This window comes from Dermacentor silvarum, chromosome 3, assembly GCF_013339745.2.
Source record: "Dermacentor silvarum isolate Dsil-2018 chromosome 3, BIME_Dsil_1.4, whole genome shotgun sequence".
Taxonomy (NCBI): domain Eukaryota; kingdom Metazoa; phylum Arthropoda; class Arachnida; order Ixodida; family Ixodidae; genus Dermacentor; species Dermacentor silvarum.
The window spans coordinates 183,131,148-183,152,931 of record NC_051156.1 but is presented as its reverse complement, the minus strand read 5'-3'; the positions used below and the strand labels follow the sequence as shown (position 1 = coordinate 183,152,931).

The 21,784-nt window shown below is 46.4% G+C and overlaps 1 protein-coding gene across 1 annotated transcript in view; it reads left to right on the top strand.

Moving 5' to 3' along the window:
* The window catches only part of LOC119446218 (myotubularin-related protein 3-like), a 44,652-nt gene that overhangs the window by 14,841 nt on the left and 8,027 nt on the right, over nt 1–21,784 (top strand). The window contains 8 exon segments of the mRNA XM_037710584.2: nt 1,017–1,204; nt 1,206–1,243; nt 2,431–2,626; nt 4,966–5,151; nt 6,291–6,458; nt 7,637–8,493; nt 11,490–11,667; nt 15,768–15,875. Coding sequence (XP_037566512.1) covers nt 1,017–1,204; nt 1,206–1,243; nt 2,431–2,626; nt 4,966–5,151; nt 6,291–6,458; nt 7,637–8,493; nt 11,490–11,667; nt 15,768–15,875 — 1,919 coding nt within the window.

Here is a 21,784-nt window from a genome sequence, read left to right as displayed (position 1 = left end):
GATGAGTAACACATGCACAGCGGTCTTGCGTATACGAAAACTCTATTAGAGCAAACTCGAAAATAAAACGAAATGGCCATACTGACCCTCCTATGTTCTGTTTCTTTCGCAAGAACACATGCGTGAGTGAAATTATGAGTCTATTTCCAGTAGTGGCGCCAAACTAGCTACTTGGAAGTTAAGTTTCCTTTCATAGCCAAAAAAATTTGTCTGTCAGTGTAGCTTTATGCCTTTTTGAAGAAAAATCTTTAATGTTGCTTAGTGGATTTTCTTGAGCATCAAGGTGCTAATTTGTAGCACATTATGTTTTGTTATATTCCATTTTCTAAGAAACGCCCTTATTCTGAAGAGCAGGTTCCACTGCCACTCGAGGAGAGGTTGACGAGAACTAGCATTTTGTTCTGTCTAAACTGAAGTTGCATTCAGAAAGGGTTCAGAGTTCACAGGAGAGAAAAAAAAAAAAAGAAACACTGTTTGAAGAATGCGAGAAAAAAGGCAACACTAGATAAATTTATACTGATAAATTATTTTTCCAAAACTATGTTTATTCGTCTGGCAAAGTCAAGAGAATGGAGAAACTGAGAAAATTGATGCAAAACTTTTAAAAGCCTTTTTTGAATTTCACACCAAAACCTCTGCTTCGGTATGTCAGCGTGATGTCACAGATATCAAGAGTACTTATAATCTAGCTGGTTTAGGCTCGCGAAAGGTTTTCAAATCTTGCTAGTTGGAGTCTTTGATTAGAATGTGAATGCAATGTGGTCTTTCTTTACCAGTTAACGATCGACTAGGCATGCATAGACATTATCAATATTCATGATATCATGACACACTGTTGCAGAAATTTGAGGATTGTGTCACCACCTTTCTTCTGTTTTGATGCCTCTTCAGTAATACTAGTAGACAATTTACGCCTGCAGAAACTCAGTTTACTATGACAATTTAATCTAGTGCTTCCCGTTAGTGTGCCTTTAACAAGATTGTGAACCCTGTATTGATCTGTGCGCACCTTCCAGGCATGCACTTTGAGCCACGGCCGGCGCCACAGCGCAAGATGCTCATCCTTGACGCTCGTTCCTACACCGCTGCTGTGGCCAACCGAGCCAAGGGCGGGGGCTGCGAGTGTCCTGAGTACTACCCCAACTGCGAGGTGCAGTTCATGAGCTTGGCCAACATCCACACCATCCGCAAGAGTTTCCATGCCAGTGCGTGCCCTCTGCTCCTCCACAGCCGATCAGTCCTGGTGGGTCTGGCTCTCCACTACTTTGAACGTTACTGTTTGTACTCTTTCACTGCTGTGAAGGGGGGGGGGGGGGAAGACTTGTTTTCACTCACCCTAATGCATATATCCATAGTCTGCACCACGATACTAACTACCTTACACTAACTCCATCTGTGCTTGAGATACAGTAAAACCTCGATAATTCGAAGGCCGCGGCGGCCGCATTTCGATGGAGGCGAAATGCAAAAACGCCCGTGTGCTTGCGTTGTAGTGCATGTTAAAGAACTCCAGATGATCAAAATTAATCCGGAGTCCTCCACTACGGCGTGCCTCATAATCGGAACTGGTTTTGGCACGTAAAACCCCAGAAAGAAGAAGAATGTTAAGCTTTGCCAAGTAGCCTTTGAAAACTTGGCCACATTTATTAATCTTACCTTCGGAGAAAAATCATGCTGGTAGAGTTTGCCGGTTTTTTGTTTGCATGTAAATTTATGACAGTGCCACCTCATCTTTGTGGCGTTACACCATGGAGCTTGTCCTTGGGACCCTTTATCGTGATTTAACAAGGTCGCACTTTTCCCATTTGAAAAGACGGCAGCGCAAAAAACACGGGCGGGAGTCTTAAGTCCTTGTCGTCTCGTCTCCGTCCGTGTACTTTTGCGCTGTTGCCTTTTCAAATATGTACCAACACACCCAATTCCCTGCATTAATCATTTTCCCATTTGCCTATAATATCCCATCTCGCCGAATCCATGTAGTGCTCGATAAAATGTGGGTTCCATCATATAACCAGAAAAGTGAACAAGAAGAAAGGCTCCCTCATTGTATGCCTCTGATTGCCCTCCGCACAGCGGACCGAACAGAAGCTTCAGAGAAGGATTAGTGGTGCACAGTTGGCGAGCCCTCCTCCGGTACATGCAGTTGGTTCTAGTATTTCTGATTGGCTGACATGTGCCCTATATTTCTTCACTGCACTGCATGGAGTTTATGAGAGAAAGAGTATATTAGTTACAATAAAGTGGAACGGGTAATGTGCAACGGTGCCCTCTAAATAGCAGCCAGATGTAAGCTGCTGCACTAGGCCTGATGACCAGCGACCATGCATCACTTTTGCTCTGAGTTCACTCTTTCTTATGCCCTCTTTCGAGACAAGTTTTCTGTGTCATCTTCGATTGCTCATAGTCATCACTATGCATCGCCACTTGCAGCTGGATGTCAACCTTGGAGTCGAGCAAATGGCTGTACCACCTGTCAGGTTTGCTGAAGGCCTCGCTCGTGGTTGCCAATGCGGTCGATCTGGAACGGCGACCGGTGCTTGTGCATTGTTCGGACGGTTGGGATCGCACACCTCAGATTGTGGCCATGGCTGAACTTATTTTGGACCCTTACTACCGTACAATTGAGGTGAGCAGTTCATTCACAGGATTTAGCTTCGCTAGCCACGAAAAATCCGATCGTTATAACCAATGATCGCTATATCGGGACTGCCGTACCAAACATATACCTTTGTAGCTTCGATACCAAATTTGCCACTTGCACTAAAAATAGATGTTGTAGAAAGTAGGCGGTAAAAAATGAAATGTTTATTTGTACCTCTGAACAGCGTGTGAAGCGTTAGGTGCGCTGAAATATTCTGAAATCTGCACTTGCTCTCGGAGGAATTTGAGGTTCATAACCGCAGTGTGCACCGTTTTGTGCTTTGTCTGCACCATCTTCTGCTCTTCGGTACCATCTTCTACGGCAGGGGTTCTCAAGCATGTTCGTTCCGGGGAACCCTGCTAAGCTCCATGAAGCGCCAAGGAACCCCTCCCCCCCCCCCCCCCCTGAATTAACAGAATTAAAATGTCCTTATGAAACTAATGTCGAATTATCCAGAGTATCAAGAAAACAATAAATGAATGCTTACTACGTCAACACGTTTTTATTTACTGAATGCATCAGCAAATTTTGTTTCTATTTTGCACAAAAGCAGCCAGGAAGCTGAAATTCTTGTCATCTCATGACTGATTAAGGGGGGGGGGGGGGGTGGCTAGCAGCGGCGAAGGCCTCGCAACATCCTTCGCAGCGCGGCCGCGGCGCACGTCTTCATCTGCAGACACGCTTTTCTCTACCGCGCGTACATCCGGTTATTTTTTCGCTAGGGAGCTGGTCGCCAACAAGTTGTCCGTCCATCGTGATGTAGCCGGTGCTCTTAATCTTTGACATTTTTGTACTGAGTCAAAGCGGAACTTCTGCTTGCCGCTACTGCTGCTGACGAAACCGCGGCCGTTATCGACGCGAGTATGGACGGCGACCTTGCGGTTCAGAAGGCAGGCGGCCGACGCACGCACCAAGTCGAAACGAAACTACCATTTCCGCAGTCGCTATCGACGCGGTCATGGATGGCGACTACGCAGTTATGAAGGCACGCAGCCGACGCGCGCACCGAGTCAAAACGAAACTACTGTTTCCCGCAACCGCTGCGGACAAAACTGTGGTGGCTATCGACGCGATCACAGATGGCGACTACGCACTTATGGAAGCACGCGGCTAGCCGCCAACACGGTGTTACGCGCGGCGATTAACGCAACAATAAAGGCTTTGAGGGCGCAAGTAAGCACAAAGCATTGCATTCCGACGTTGCTGTCAGTCACGTATCGTGTAAGATTGCCGCTGAGCACCATGGCGATGCGGACTGCGCCGCTTTGTTTTTGGACGCTAGCTCCGTTTTTGCTCTTTCGCGGCACGCATCTGTGGTGCTCCACGCATTTATTTTTTTATTCCTCCGACATATACGTCAGTGTGCACGCTATCGGCACCTACCCTATCTACAAACGGGAGAAATGCGCATGTTGGTAAGTTACAGCCTCCAAGATTGAAGTGCGAAAGCTTAGGCGCGCTGCCTGTTTTCAGAGGTTGGGTGGCTACAAGCTGCTTGCGGATTTATTACGCAGTTCACGCACAGCCGTTACGCGCTGTGATGTGCTTTTTGACACTCGGGCATGGGTAATGGAAGTTCTGTGGATCGAGCACACCTCTTGTTGTCCGTTTTAGCCACTTAATTGGCGAGCGTGGGACCACGGAAAATTTATCAGTGGCTCGCGGAACCCTGAGCAGGGACCTGCGGAACCCCAGGGTTCCGCGGAACCTACTTTGAGAACCCATGTTCTACGGGGCTTCTTTCGCGGCGTATTTCCACACTCGCTGAGAGTGCGGAAAGGGCGGGCGCCACTTCTCTTTTTTTTTTTTTTTTTCCTCTCTCTCTTCTCTGGACCCGTAGAGCGTGATCGCGGGCGACGTGTACGCAAAGCAGCTGCTGCCAACTTCTGGCACACTGCGCCAACTCGCGATGATCTCCGCGGCTTTTGCAGTTGACGCGCAGGCGCACTACGTGGTAATTAAACTTTTCGCCTTGTCTCGGCATTGTTCGTTTAAGGGGAACTTAGCAACGCAAATGTCGCGTTTATTCTACATAGAAAACGCCGTCCAGAAGGCAAAATTGTGATTGCTATATCCGATACGCAGTGAATAAGATATTGTTATATATGGGCGGGGGGGGGGGGGGGTTTCTCGTAGCCTTAATGCATAAATTGATACTCTTAACCAATATGTCGCTATATGGGGTATCGTAATAAGTGGACTACACTGTAGTCTCTCTATGCACTTGCAGAATCAGAACTGTTAACAGCTTTCAAATGTAGAGCAGTCAGATGGTTTGCCGAGTTCTGATGCGTCAACTGGCCACCTTGGCTTTGTTTTCCCAGGGCTTCCAAGTACTGGTGGAAAAGGAGTGGCTGGAGTTTGGACACAAATTTGGAGACCGCTGCGGCAACAGTGCTACAGCTGATGACCTGGGCGAGCGCTGCCCGGTCTTTCTTCAGTGGCTTGACTGTGTGCATCAGCTGCTGACACAATTTCCATGTGGCTTCCAGTTCAACCAGCAATATTTGGTGAGCAGGTCACTCTGCATGGTTGTTTCACTAGGACAAGCTTGGCAGATAAGTTTTCTTTTTTTTTCTCTCTCTCTCTCTTAGTCTTGTAAAACCTACCAATTTTCCTTTGCATGCTTTTCTTCCATCTGCAACAGAACTTGCAAGCAGCCATTTCAGCAGCGACAACCATGAATAAACAGTGAAATTGTAACTTGGCATCAGCCACACGAATTATTTATCCTGTTGCATTTATTTAACCTGTCTTGTTGACCGTTGCTTTATTGTCCCCCCCCCCCCCCCCTCCTTTTTTATGCATTTTTGATTGGGGATAAATTACAATAAAACCCCGGTGATACAATCGCGGCTGGTATGAATTTCGGTGTGGTACGAATTCGTAACATTCCCTGGCCGAAATACATTGCTCACAATACAAAAAAAAAAAAAAAAATCTGCTGTTCCGGTTGAAATGCAATGTAAGATCCAGGAAAATTAGATTGACGACGTATCAAGGGGAACTTAATAGATGGAAGTCAATGGGATTTAAGTCGGGACAGTGAAAACGTCATGTAGCAGCTAGGAAAACGCTGCAGTGAGGAACGTATCAACGGGGTTCCGCTATTACGAATTTTTTCTGCTAAAAATAAATTAGTTTTTCTTGATATTGTGTATGTTTTGATGATACGAATATTTTACGTGACCCCACAAGATTCGTATCACCGACATTTTACTGTATTTATTCCTTCACATTGATAGGCGGATGTTGGTTGTCATCTAGCTGTTCGACAGCCAGAAAGTGGAAGCATACTGGCAAGAAAGAGTATTGCATGGTAAATTGCTTGGAACGTTTTACCTGAAATGAGACTAAGCTCATTTGAGGTAATGATGCTCCATGTTGTTCTCTTTCTTGCGCATGTCGTACACATTTTTTCTGTAGAAGCTCTCATTAGCAATTGAAGTTTTTCTCTTGCACATCAATTTGTATGCAGCCTGTTTCTGGACGTGAGCGTGACACTGATAAGCATTTGTTTTGGAAGTTATGTCTCTAGAACGATGACAATGCAGCCATGCCTTGTTACTTGGCAACTTTTAGCTTTTCTCAGCACATTACAATAGCCACTTAGTGTTCATCTGCGTGCTAACTGCACTTGCTTCAACAGGTCAAGCTGGCACAGCATACATACTCAAGCCTATTTGGAGATTTTCTGGGGAACAGCACCATGGAACGGCAGCAAGAAGCTGTAGCCACGAGAACGTTCTCAGTGTGGACTTTCCTGAAGGCGAGACCAGAACAATACTTCAACTATCTCTACAGCCACACAGATCAGGTGTGCTTGCAACTTCGCTCATTCTGCTTTTCGTATGGTTGTTCTATTCACCGCTTTTCCAACACTTTGCGCAGGTAGCTTGAGATAACTGGATCACAACATTGTGCACCGTTTCACCATAATAGCTGTACTACAACAAAATGGAGGCCACAGCTATGTCAGTGTACATCATTGTAGATATGAAGACCAAGTCAGTTTGTGGGGTCTCACCCGTGCTTTTGGGACAAAGTAACGACAACACAGTAGTGCAAAACAATCAAAATGGCATTTATTATACCTTTCATACACCAATGCCTGCTAGCCGAATTACTACGCCAATGGACATGCAACAAATCGAGGAAATCCGACTCGCTACGACCGGATGGCGAGCGAATATGTTCGCCTGCATGCTAAACACCAACGCCTAGTTGTTCACGTGTAAGGTCACGCGAACAGTCGCGAATTCGAACAATCCGAGTTTCGTCCGTACCGGTGTTGTGCTCCTAAGCTACTCGGGACGGTCCTGCGAAGCGTGTCGGCGCACGCGCGAATGGGCTGCGCTGCGTGCAGACTCCACGACAAAAAGGAGGAGCCTTCTCTCTTTTGCGCACGAGTAACCCTGCTGTTAGGTGGCGTTAGCAGTGCAACACCCGCACCATCTCGCAATACGCCGCATGCGCACCGACCGCTGCTGTAAAGCCACGTGTCGAAGCAGGATTACAGGAGACGGGAACCATGCGGGGGAAAACAACATCAGGGGACGCGTGAGAGTCTCGCATCCCCACAAGTTTTATGCTTGGCTTGCTTAGGCCTACTAGTGCCCCTTTTGTTGCTTGACGCAGATAAAGATGGCTTATCACTTCACACAACATAACATTAGCACATAATGTAAGTTAAACCATTTTCCTATTTCCTTTTACTGGATGTACTCATCGATGGGCTTGATGGATTCTTGGCCCAAACGCCACCTCGAGCCGCAACAACATATTGTCTCACTGTTCAGGGTTCTCGCTTGGATTATTGTGCAAAAATGGTGCTAACAGCTGAATTTGCATAATGGAAACATAGAATGGCATGTGCCTTCCTTCATCCAGTGATTGCCATTTCCTTGGGCTTTCTGTCAGTCATTTCCTAATCCAGTCTTAGTGGCGCATTCCTGGCATGTGAATTGAAAATGTTCCCATCCGCTCCATCAACAGGTCCTGAGGCCTCGGTGCCAAGTACGGGATCTGCGCTTCTGGAGCGAGGTGTATCTGCAGCCATCTACGGGACTACTGTCGCAAGGCCCGCCTTCCACACCTCCATCAGAGGCCCCAGAACCTGCAGAGGAGACTCCTCCTGAACCAGCCGGCAGTGGCGATACGTCAACAAACCTTGTCAAAACCAAGTCCGTAGACTCGCTGTTTGCAGGCAGCCAGTCCGAGCAGACGCCGCCTCCCGAAAAGCACCAACGACGACTGAGTGACCCGAGCCTGAAAGGTCTGCAGTCGGAGCTGCACAGTGGGCACGACGAAACCGCCACGCCGTTGGCTCATCGGCGCAGCCTGAGTAACGGAGCTTTGAACAGCAGCCACGAGGAAGTGGCAGCGGATGCCAAAACTTCCCTCATTGTGGCAGATTCCGCTGAAGAAAGCGTGCAACACACTGAGCAGCAGCAGCAGCATGCGGTGTCCTCCATTGAGGACTCAACCGACACACTTGTCAGTGAGGCTGGTGAATCATGTGCTTCAGCCATGACAGAGGCAGTGCAAGAGCAAAGTGAAAAGGACAGTGAGGCCACCGCCGCCACCGCGGAAGCAATGATGCTGTCTGCTTTGCCGCGGCAGACGCATCTCCTCAGCAACACGGCTAGCACCAGTACGACAGACATTAGCAGTTCAGCTGTGTATAATATGTTCCCGGAGGTTGCTGTGGAGGACCTGCCATCCAACAAGTGCCCATATTGGCTGTCGCATAAGAATGGCGAGACCCTGCTGGCTGCAACCCGTAGCTCATTGGCACGGGCAGCAGCCATCAATGGCCGAGGTTCCCATTACTCTACGCCTCTGCACTCTAGGTAAGTTCTTGTCCTATTGAGAGTTTTAGATTTTGAGCACCCAAAGCTTGGGGATGCGAACCACTGGGTTTACAAAAGAATGCAAAACGGTATACAAAAGAAAGCAAGAGGGGTTACAAAAGGACACAAGCAGAGCGAATGCGCGAAGAAACTTGGGGGCACTATAAAAACTCTCGAATTTCTTATTGCTCAGCAATTCAAACACTCAATAATCAGCACACATGGTGACCACCATTCTTTTGGCCACCAGTGTGCGCTGGGTGATCGCTGGGGGGGCCAATGCAGTCGCAGTGCATCAAAAAGGCCCCCACTTTCATCATACTGCAATGCATCAGCTCGGTGTCGCCAGCTGCCATGCCAGCCAATTATTGCGTTTCACTTGCCGAGTACTGTACCTTTCATATGGCTGTTTTAAAATTGTCTAATTTAAAAAATCGCTCTTTAGGGGTCCTGATTCAAAGGGGTCTGAACCACCCACCCCTTGGGCTTGGTGAAAAAACGCAATGCATGGATGGCATACATTGCTGTGAACATCTTGGCTAAATTTTGCAGTCGTGCATGGCGCTTGAAGCTTGCAAGCGGCGTACAAAGTAGCCCCTCTCAAGCTCTCTTTTCAAACAAGGCCTTCTCTTCACCTGTTTTGAAGCTGCCAGCAACTTGCATATGGCGTCATATGCAACATCCCAATATATTGCTGCTATTGGCTGATAGTTGACATCAATCAAGAAGGGTGTTTGGATCGGTGCGCTTCTTCCTACTGTTATTGTGTGCATATATTGACGCAGGTTGCTAAACGGGCTAAAGTAAGCAAAAATGTGCGTTAACTTTTAATAAGAAATACTAAACTTCCGTAAGAAGGTCGTCATGCTCGGCCGCCGCCACCCGCGTAGGAGTTAAACTTTTGGTCATACTGTTTATCACTGTCGTAGTCGTCAGGGTCTCACTAATTTCGATTAGCTTGGAACACTCAACTAAACCTCGAACTATGCAAAACTTGAAGTCAGACCACACGTACACTTTCCAGCGCACGCTCACTCCTGGGCCGCTCCTGGCTAGACGCCTTGGCAGATGTTGCTTCGTATTGTGCTATTGACAGTACTGTCAATATGCGCAATTGCGCAATTGAATGTGCGCAAGTTTGAATGTCGCACAAAATGCACAATTTGGATTTGGATCGTCGCAATTTGTCAGTCAAGCTGGGGCAAGACAAGGCCGGTTCGCGCCACGTAGCACGGCCAGACTGGAACACATCGGCGCACACTTCAGCCCTGCCGTGCACAAAGCAAACATAGTGCTATGCTACAGTTAACCACTACAGTTGCATGTAACTGAGTCTGCTGTGTAGTGTTGATATCCTGGCCACCACAGGGTGCCACGACTGAGAACGGCATGCTCAGAGTGCTCTCTGTGGTTGACACATGTGGCACATAGCTCCAGGCACATGACGAGCCAGCTCGAGCGCCAAAATCTGACTGGAACAGGTCGTCTCCTTCTCGAGTTGCACACATTCAATGTGTGTTGCAATCATGGTCAAAGCTTGTTACGTTGGGAATCCTTTCAACGCGAGTCTGTAGTGCAACATCCATTGCTTACCCAATGTGGGCAGTGCCAACATACTCGCACAAGCAAACCTAAAGACGATGCTTTGTTCGACATTCTGAAATTCTGTGATCGCCGTAGAGATAAGTGCGAAATGAAATGTGCTAGTTGCCGCTCAGTGTGAGAGAACACAGCCACGCGTAGCTATCTAGTGCACTCTAACACGGCAAAGGGATGAAAAACAGTGAACTCAACCGCAAGTTAAGAGATAGCCTCCGAGTTTGGTACGTCATATGCGCCAAAATCTGAAGTAGTGGCGCCGACGTGAACATCCTAAATCAAATTTGAACTGTGCACCATGATGATGTTCAGTATGTGGAACGTTGTGAACATGCCTGATTCCATTGTAGCTTTCGCAATGCAAGGCATTGAAAAAGGAGTGAGAGCACCACGAAGGGGATCAAAAGCAATCTTTGATTGCCAATAACTCTGCTTCTGCTGAACGCATTGAATTACTTTTTTTGCTGCAAGTTATCTCTGAAATTGTCTATCTTAACTTCAAATGTATTTTTCTACTTTGAAAAAGCAGCTTGGTGGTTGATTGTTGTAGTGGCATGTTCATTGTTGACATTTTCTCCTTTTGTTTGCCTTTTCGGTGATACAGTCGAACCCACTTATAACAATATTCAAGCACCATGAAAATTCCATTGTTATTACCGATAGTCCCAGCAGCTGATGATATCGGCAGGTGGGAAAAAATTCGCGCATGCGCACGAAGGTTCAAGGTCGGCTGATGCAAGCGCGCTTGTTTCATATCCATTAGGTGTTCGCAAAAAAAAAAAGTTCGGATACTTTTCTAACAGACCTCGTATATAGAGCAGCATGCGTTTTCACCACATCTCTACAGAACAGTAAAGTAATGTTTTAGTTAACAGCGTATGTCCTTGCATGGAAAATAATTTTTAGTACTTTTCACCAAATTTTTGTGTATTTGCTTTGTCGGTTTTTTTTTTTTTTGCAATTATAGGTTAGCCGATCTGTAAATTCCACTAGGTTAATTGCATTGGGCCTCTGAGCAAAGTGGGCAACAAGCAGGTGTAGCTGTGTATCTACGAGATCGGCTAACGAGAACAAAATCGCATCAAAAACGCTGGCTCACACTGCACTTTTAAGCGACTGTAGTCAAAATAGTTTTCTTGTGACCACCCTTTGTTTATATTTTTTAGATACACGTTTCTATAAGCAACAACATATTGCCTGATGTGAACTGTGGCAGTGTTTGTAGGTGATTTGCCCAGTGCTCCTCCCTGCACAGTGCTGGTGACATTTGAGTTGTGCAAAGGTTGGCGCAAGTTGACTTTTCTCAGTGGGGAAAAAATTTCCTTCCCCTCCAGAGATTATGATTTGTAATTTGCTTCTGTGTATTTATTATTTTCTGCCATTATCTTTACATTCAGAACTCCCAGTTCCGGCTATCCAGCTACACCCTGTGATGACAGGCTTCTGCTTGATCCTGTGGCATCCAGAACAACTGCGGCCCCCTTGCAGCAGCAGCAGCAGTTCGATGTTGATGGACTGGCATGCCCTGTGGATGCTGTCCAGCAAAGGTTGCACCAAATGGTTCTAGAACATGAGGTCAGAATTCAACACTGTTGCTGTCCATGAAGAGCGCAAGTTTTGCTTTTGGAGCATGGTTGCTGTACACGCAATATTGATCACTGTCACGCTTGTCCATTGCGAAGGCTGTTGCCTCTGTTTCTGTCTTAACAGAAATATATCTATTGAAAGCTCCTTGTGCCACTATAGTTGCCGACCAATTTTTTTTTTTTTTTCTTTTGCACATGGGCGAGGCCACAGAAATGTCCTAATAAACAGGGAGTCCGAAAAATGTAATTTCAACAGTAATATAAATTTGAGCACCTTTTACAATGCCAGCAGCGTGGAAAATTTGTTCACAGCATTATGCTCTATGATGAGCTTCATTGAAGTAATATCTACTTGAAATTTCATGAGGGACAAAGTCGCGGATGCGCTTTGCATTCGCCTGTTCCGCAGCCTAGTGTGCATCATGCATTCATGTGAAGCAGATATTGCACATGCGTCCTTGACTCTGTGACGTTCTCAGTTTAGGCTGTGCTGCACAAATCTAATTTCAAGCTGTCTGACCGCACGCGAGCTTATGTCTAAAAGAGGTGCGCATACAAACTTGGTAGATGTTCGAGGTGCTTACCACTTGATCGCCCGTGGACCCGAACTCCGCTTCATGAGCACAACTATCATTCAGCACATGATCTTGCTCTGAATCACCAACATCTACTGGTGCAAACATATTGAGAGAAACTTGCTGTAATAGCTTTGCCACCTGCCAAGCCCTCTGGCTAAGCCTAACAGTGCCCCTTCGTCGGAGTCTGTGACCAAAGTTGTGATTTGGGGCTGAGTTGACGAAACCATTTCACATTTGCGACATCGCACATGCCAAACAACCTAGAAATGTTTGGTCGTTGTTATACATTGGTTCTCATAGGTGGCAGTGCCTTAGGGAAGTCCAAATAAGCGAGCAGCTGCGGAAAATCCAGCGTTTTTTTAAAAAATTGGTCGGTGGCTGCATTAGTAACAACTTGATGAGGGCTAGTTGGTTCATAGTTGAGCAAAGGTATGAAGTAATAGCGCGTAATGAACAAAGACGAGAAAGGAACGAAGACCACAGGACAAGCGCTGACTGCCAACTGAATGTTTATTACAAGAAAACCAGCCTTTTTATACATACTCAGAAAACATGCATAAGAAACACGCATGCGCTCTGATGTTTAATAAAACAAAATTTATAGGAAAAGGAAAATCTAAGAAGGAAAGAGAAATTTTAGAGGCCTTTTGGATTAGCAACGAAGGTGACAATTGTGTCAGTTCGCCTTCTCTTCTACTATCGGAGAAAGAAATAAACTTCCTGAAAGAAAGATTAGCATTGTGATTAACGAGTGCTTGATGTGCGCATGTTTTCTGAGTATGTATAAAAAGGCTGGTTTTCTTGTAATAAGCATTCAGTTGGCAGTCAGCGCTTGTCCTGTGGTCTCCGTTCCTTTCTCTTCTTTGTTCATACGCGCTGTTACTTCATACCTTTGCTGCACTAGTAGTGCTGCAACTTTGCTCGTATAACACACTGCAGCAAATAAATTGTACCCTTGATTACAGCCTCTTGAAAACTGCAATAACACTGGTCAAATCTTTGTAAAACCAAAAATGGCACAATTATTGAAAGTTCTAGAAACACATTTATTTTCTATATTACTGGTCACGATTACTCGCACTGTGGCTCTTTTGAAACATGGTACAGAAAGCAATACTTTCTCGTTAACTCTTTTAGATGTATATCATTTATCCACGTCGGATGCACGTCAATTACGCCATTTTGAAACAAACGCGAATTCCTGCGCCAAACACAGAAAATTGACCGAAATTGCGCCACGCTGCGCCACAACAGCTTCAGCATGTGCGGCCCCGGCAGTGGCCGCAAACAGCGAGTGGATTCGTTCTACGGAAAAAGAGTGCACCTGTTCACATTCTACATACCGCGTGACAGCGCCTTCCGTATGTTTTCTCATAATTTTCGCGCTTGAACCAGTGGACTTTTCGGCGCTTCCGGCAAGTGGCCGGCAAGCATGCGGCCACTTCCGGCTGTATTTAGTGTGTACTAGAATACGGTTGAGTGGGCTGAGCGGCGCGGTGCTCCCTAGCTGAGGCGCAAAACAACAAAAAGTAGGCCGAGGCTGCTGCGAGCAAACTGGATATTAGGGAGGCGCGCTCTGCAGCAGGTTCAGCGGGCGGGTGGCTCTGTCCCCAGGGCTGGTATAACTTAACTATTCCAATCTGTTGTTATGCCCACATGGGTGAGGCCTGAGCCATTTTGACGTATCGTGAAGGGCTAATGGTAGATTCAGAATAAAAAGCCGCAGTTTCGCCCAAAAGGTGAAGCATTGATTGCGATAGCAAATTAGTGGACAGCTATAAGAAGCAAGGATAATAGTTTTATCGACCGTATAAACTCGTGTAAACATTCACTTACTAAATTAACAAGCATGGTGTCACGCGTGCACAGGCAAACAAAAACACATCTCGCTCAATGGCAGCGGAAACTCGCTGTCAGAACACTGGAGTGAGGAAGCGTGGCAACAGCAGCAAGCGAATTGACCTTCGTGCTGCCTCTCACTTCAATGCAAACTAAGCGGCGAAAACAGCATACACGAAGCTATCAGCACTCGGTGCACTTTGTCCCCATCGCCGATCGCTTTGAAGGCGGGGTCTCGCGTTACGCAGCAGCCGCCGGAGTAGAACCCCCCCTCCCCTCCGCCTGGTGCTTTGCACGCGACGGAAGATGGTGCACTTCCTCCCTGCTTTCCTCTCTTGCCCACACGAGATGGAGCCACCATCGTCGGCTCACTCGCGCACGCTTTCACTCACACATACAGCATACGACGTGCATCGACGATGTTATTGCCCTTGTACTTTATATGGAATATCACGGCGACGGCAGAAATGCGCCTGGAGTGTCCATATAATTGCTATATATACCATGCGATTGGACTGCGTAATTTGATAACATTTGCCACTACCATCATGAGCCTCGGCACGGGAATATATAGTTCGATCATAGTGCTACCGATGTTTTCGGCTTTACAGGAAAGCATGCGCCATGTCACCGCTCGACCACCTCTTCCATATTCTAGTATGCTATAGCTACAAAGCACGCTTCTAGTATGCACTTAGTGTTGGTTTATTGTGTTTCATCGTGGTTTCAAAGTGCGCTGCCATATTCCATTATTCCACCAAAATTCAGATTGGCCTGCTCCAAAAGTTACTACAAAATGACTTTGAACAGTCCCACCCCTGGGATATGCATGTCACATTATTCTTCTTTATTTTTTCCCCAAGAGCAGTAATTAACTTTTGTTGGTTCCAAATCTTCTACAAAATCTTTACTGCTTTAATGTAAAACAAAACAGCGTAATAAATGTCATATGTATCCACTTATATGTCCCCAAATCTTAATGCACGTCCAGTCTATAAACATCAAAAAAAAGTAGCATGCTTCTGATTTTTCAGAAACCTACAGACTTTGTCTTGACAGAATAGAAATTTATTTACTCTTAGTGTCCATCGTATCTCTGTCTGTGAACCACAACATGTTGTCTTCTGTATGGTTCATTGTATTATTGTTTCGTGTTTCTTGGTTGGCTCAACAATCGCGAACGAAATGGCAGCGCATGTCTCAACTAACCTTTTTGCCTGTTCATCCTGCAACACATGCAAGTCTCTGGAATGCCAAAAACGCTTTGCATGGCTCTGTTGCTGCTGGCTTAGCAAGTAAAGTAACTTATCTTTTGAATGAGTTTTTGTAATGAAATTTGTGCATTAGTGTGCCTTTGTTGCCAACCTACAGAAATACTTGTTCTGCCACCATCTTTATAAGATAGCAATGAATCTGGCTTCAACAGGAAGCTTGTTTGCAACGCCGTCAACATAATTTTGGTTTCATGTCCAATTGCCATGCAACGGCGATTTTTTGGACCTATTTTCTTGGAAGAAAGCAAGATAAGAAAGGGTTGGCACTCATTAACGCCACTATTGCCCGAAAGCTTGACCATTATCACATTCTAAAGTGTGCACATTTGTGGATCTCTTTTTCTTTCTCTGTTTTGTGCTCAAGAGAAGTCGTACTGATTGTTATTTTTTTGTTGCAGGCAAAAATAGAAAGTCTAGAAAATGAACTTCGCAGGGTCAGGCTTGCACTAGAGCGCTCATACCTTCACGTCAATGGCAAGGAGACATTGGAGTCTCTAGAAGATGCTGTGAGTTTTGTTTTCTTAATCAATATCACTTAATCAGAGATGGTTTCAGGGCATGAATGACATATGCATGCATGATCTTAACGCTGTAGACCAGCTTTTTGTTGAGTGGCTTTAAAAGCATTGTTCTTTGCATACTATATGAACATCTGAGCCGTTCGTAGGAGGCCCTAACAGAGACAGCAAATTTCATCCCCGAGCATTATGCTGAATAATTTGTAAAAAAAACCTTGAAACCATAGAAAACCTTGTTAGTGTTTATCTTGTCGATTACAGTGAAGCAAGGTGAAGGGATATGAACACAAGTTCTTGGAGGGAACAGATTGCGGCGTCTCAAGAGTTCTCTTGGGACAAATTACCGACAACAGAGTAGTGGACACAAACCAAGGGGCATTTATTGCATCTTCTATACAATAAAAGCCACCTAGGCAAATTGTAGCTAATGGAGCATGCTGATGGACGCTGACAAATCGAGGAAATCCGGCTCGCCGTGCAAGGATATCAAGCCCATGTGTTTGCCCCTTCCAAAACATTAACACCTAAGCCATTTGCGGGTGCAGTTATGCAAACGGGCGCGTTCAAACAATCATGTTCGTCCATCCTGGTGTCCTGCTCCAAAGCCTCTCGCGGAAAGGTCCCGCAAAGTGTGCCGACAAGCGCGCGGCCATCAACGCGCGACGCCTTTCCCAAGCCAAAGAGGAGGAAGCTTGTTCCTCTTGCACCCGAGTATCCATGCCATCAGGTGGTGCTAGCAGCGGAACACTCGCACCATCTCTCATTCTACTGTGCAACTACCAGCGCCGCAAATGCTACGCGGGGATGCCAGATTCCAGGAGACACGAGAGCCATGTGGTTCATCAGGGGATGCCAGTCAGGCGTCCCCACAAAATGGAGCAGTAACAATTTTGGGCTAACTGTTGTTTGTGCACACAATGGCTGTCTTCTGCATGTGCATATGTGAAATTAAATGCATGTGATGATGTACCATGCTGCAAGGGAGAGGATGATGTCTTAGAATCAATTCCTTACGCACTGTTGTCTCAGTGTTTTCATATAAAGCATAAAAAGCTCTTTAGACGACGAAAAACAGCATTTACTCGTAACCATTATTCTGTTCACTTTTGGGAGTACCATGAATACAGGCTTGTTGTCTTTTGTACGTAGCTTTTGCCCTGTCTAGCTCCCAACTAGCTGCATTGCGATTTCAAAGGTCATGCTCTGACAAATGCAGGAAAACTTCGTTCATTCGGATTTTACAGGATCGAAAGAAATGTTCCAGGGTGTCAATTATCCAAGGTATCAAGAAAACAATAAACAAATGCTTATTACATCAATATGCTTTTATTTACTGAATGAATCGGCAGATCCTGTTTCTATTTTGCACAAAAGCAGTGCGGAAGCTGCAATTCTTGTTATCTCATGACTGATTAGCGCTCACAGCGACGAAGGCCTTGCGACTTCCTTCGCAGCATGGCTGAGACATGCCTTTCACTACTGCGCGCACATCCCCATTATTTTTTTGCCAGTGAACTGCTCGCTAGCAGATCATCCTTCCATCGCGATGTAGCTGGTGCTCTTCATCCTCAGCAGCTTTGCACAGAGTCAAAACGAAAATACTGTTTACCGCGATGGTAGTGTACGGTGACCTTGCAGTTCTGAAGGCTTGCAGCCAACACGTGCATCGAGTCAAAATGAGACTACCGTTCGCTGTAAACAACTGCGAATGAAACCGCGGTTGCTATTGACGCGATGGTGTATGACGACTGCGCAGTTTTGAAGGCACGCGCCCAACTGCGTGCACTGAGTCATAACTAAGCCACTGTTTGCCGCACAGACTGCGGACAAAACCACAGTCGCTATCGTCGTGATCATGGATGGCCACTACGCATTTATGAAGGCAATACTACGACCAACGCAGTGTTATGCGTGGCGGTAAATGCAGGAATAAAGGCTTTAGTGGCACAAATAGGGACGAAGTGTTTCGGTGTTGCTGTCATTCACATACAATTTCTGCTTGCGACTATGACAATGCGGACTATGCAGCTTCGTTTCGGTTGAACGCTAGCGCTGTTTTTGCTCTTTGGGGCGCTCTGTGCTCGCCAAGCTCTGGGAGTTGTCCAAGTTAACTGATGTGCAGCCAAATACGTCCGAATTAACGAGAGTTTGGTTGCATTAAATTCATACGCCCGCCGGAACCAGAGAACGAGTCCGAATTAACAAGGTTGTACTGTACTACTGCCTGCTTTGAGTCGGAGGCCTACAGAGATGGTGCCACACCCCCGCAGATAACGCCATCGGTTCCTGTTAGGAAATCGCACCTATGAATGCTTCTGTGGGATAAACCAATGAAATTTTTCAGATTTCAAGTTGAAATACAGCATAATTAACTGGGCAGTTGACTGCAATTTATCTATTATAAACTGGGCATGCTATGACATGGGAGCTGGTACTGCGATCTGGTTCGAAAACTCCCAAGGCAGCATCGCCCCAAATCTTTAGTTTTGGCGTTGTGTCTGGCCAACGAAGCTTTATTTTATTATGAGTCACTATTTTGTTATTGCAGAAGTTTAACTTACTATAAGTACAGCCAAACCTGTAATTTCTGTTTAGTCTCCCTTTAAATTTTGCCTCTGTATTTTGTTTCATAGATCACAGGCAATGCTACGAAGGCTGGAGATTTTTCTCATTGCTTACATTTGCTACAAAAATAGAGTGCATAACATATGAAATAGGTATGGCATCATGAAATTTGATATAACGTTAAGTCTCGTACTATTATGTCACAAAATATGATGTAAATATAGTATGGAAGGTGTCGCAGATCTGAACCTATTAATCACCGAATGAGCAGAATAACGTGTTCCTACGATCAGCGCTGCTCCTGCTCACAACCAAGACATAGTACAGTACAAAGGTGCGCAATTAATATGTGATTTGACGTATAATCTTGTGTCCACAAGTTGTAGTTGTAATATATGAAATACAGTACAGTCTTACTGGCCGTCAGAATCGAAAACACGCTACACACAGGTTACACTTTGCAGACTCAGGATAGGACACACATACAGTACACACGCATACTTATTGTCCGGTGGCGATCCGCCTGTCTGTGACGAATGTGGCGAGCCACTCAGTGTACTTCATGTCCTCTTACAGTGCCCTGAGTTGGAGCCTCAGAGGAAAAAAACATTTTCCATTACCATCACGGCTAAATCTCCCATTACATCCTTCTATGTTTTTGGGCAATGAACCTCTTTTTAAATATCAATCACTTCTCGCGTTTTTAAAGGGCATATATAATTTTCGTGTTATCTATCCAGGTGACGTGTAGCACGGCCTCTCTGCAGAGGCTGGTGCTGCAGTATCTTATTAAATAAAGCACATGCCTCATGGTCTTTGTCCACAAAGGCCTTCGGTAGGCATCGTGCTACTTTTATATCCTTAATTTTAACACCATGACCACTTCTCATACATTCACGACCCACAGATCACTCCACACGTCACTACCATAATCCTATTCAATGTATGTTTTACGCTTATATACCGCGATTTGTTCTTAGGCCCCTTTACAGCCACATAGCATCCTATCATCGGAACTCACCGATCATCGCAAACATACCATTCATTGTCTTGGCGCTCTTTGGCCACATTTGGCCCTTGCGCCACAAAACACCAAATATCATCATCATCATCAGTACAGTCTTACATAGAAGGAGCTGCAAAATTTTTCAAAATATCAATCAATTGGAAAAGCTAACTTCAACAAGAAAAGATCATCATTTTGTTGAATTCGGCGACCAATGATAAAGTTTCATGCTGTGTCGACATTATCTTCACATCAGCGGTACGATGCGAAGCATGCGACACTTGTCCACTACGCTCCCACGGCTGATAGTGTTGCCTGCTGTGGGACGACACTGTCATGAAAAGTGCAGGCAGAGAAGAGCAAATGCTTTGCCTGCCACTCTGTTCAACGCATCTCCGAAACTCGAAATTACGCAACCCCTAGCACTGAACGCACGGAAAGATTGCACACTGAAGCCACGGCCATCTCGACTTGCCTTGCCTTGCTTTGCATTTGCTGCAAGTTACCATCAAGATAAGGCGCGCAGGTCGCTTACATCCATGCGCAGCCATGAGCGAGCTAGAGGAGGGGACACTTGGTCACCTCACCCCCCCTTTCATCTTTCTCCCCTTGATCGCTTGAAAAGGCAGCACACATCAAGCCACCATCTGTCTAGGCTTTCCCTCGCATGCTTTCCCTCACATCCACAGCATAGGGCGCGCAGAGTCACATTTGGACTTTATACAAAACTTGTCGGCAAGAGGGTCTTGCTGCTACGCTGCTCCACTTCAGGAGCCGCTGTGCCGCGCGGCACGCGATTTGAGGTGCCTGCACAAGCAGCCGTATGTAATTCAACCATTCAGTTATCTGCGTCCGCGGCAGTTTTTATTGCGATAGCAATTATATGGACACTCAAAAGCAGATTTCTGCCGTCGGCGTCGCCGTCGCCGTGAGGTTCCGTATGACGTCAATGGAGATGAAATCGTCGCCGCGCGCCGAACGTTGTATATGCGAGTGAAAGGGCGCGAGGGGCGCGCGCTTTCACGGGGAGTGAACGCACGGCGGAGAACAAACGCGCGTTCTGCGCCGTGCTCGCTTAAGGGCTGCAGAAGTAGGCGTCTCTTTCCTCCATTACAATCACCATATATGTAGAGCAAACGCGCCTTCTTCCTACGCGCGTGAGGCCGTGAGGCCGTGAGGCCGTGAGGCCGTGAGGCCGTGAGGCCGTGAGGCCGTGAGGCCGTGAGGCCGTGAGGCCGTGAGGCCGTGAGGGAGGGAGGGGGGGAAGGGAGGCGACGTTTAGCTGCGGCACCAAGTGCCTATTTATATCAGAGGCTCCGGCAACAGTCACCAACGCCACACGCATTTTGAGCGAACGCGGGCTAAACGCCGACGGCGTCGACAACAGTTCTGCGTGTTGCCGGTGCTGCTGCATGTCCAAGTTTATACAGCTGATAAAGCTAATATCATTACTCCGTATAGCTCTCTGGAAATTTGCTATCGCAATTGATGCTTCGCCTTTCAAGTGAAACTACGACAACTTTTTTGATAGTGTGGTCACGGTAGATGTCTGTCACTTTTTATCGCGGCAATAGCGAATAATTCAGTGCTAAAAACCTATTTTCTGTAGTGTAAACTTAAAGGTCATGTGCATTCTGCGAACGTATACGTTAGTACACTTGCACATCATACTGTCACAAATACTAAACAAGAAATATTTGGATAAAAATTAACGTTAACTGAAACAATAATGGTGGTCTTGTAACACTGGATGTACCATATTTACCGAGTGCGGTGGTGCGGTCGCGGTACTGTCATTAAGATTGGTTGCCCCGCCCTGGGCCCGTTTTGATGAAATTTGTTGCGTTTCGGCGAAAACGTTAAATTCTAGTGGCTGTCGGAAGCAGGATTTTGATCGATCGTTTGAATTATTCAAAAGGATTTTTTATTGCGATAGCAATTATATGGACACTCAAAAGCAGATTTCTGCCGTCGGCGTCGCCATCGCCGTTGCTGTCGCCGTCGCCGTCGCCGTGAGGTTCCATATGACGTCAATGGAGATGAAATCGGCGCCGCGCGCTGCCGAACGCTGTATGTGCGAGTGAAAGGGCACGAGGGACGCGCGCTTTCACGGGGAGTGAACGCACGGCGGAGAACAAACGCGCGTTCTGTGCTGTGCTCCTTTAAGGGCTGCAGAAGTAGGCGTCTCTTTCCTCCTTTACAATCACCATATATGTAGAGCAAACGCGCCTTCTTCTGACGCACGAAAGGCCGTGGGGGGGAGGGGGAGGGAAGGGAGGCGACGTTTAGCTGCGGCACCAAGTGCCTATTTATATCAGAGGCTCCG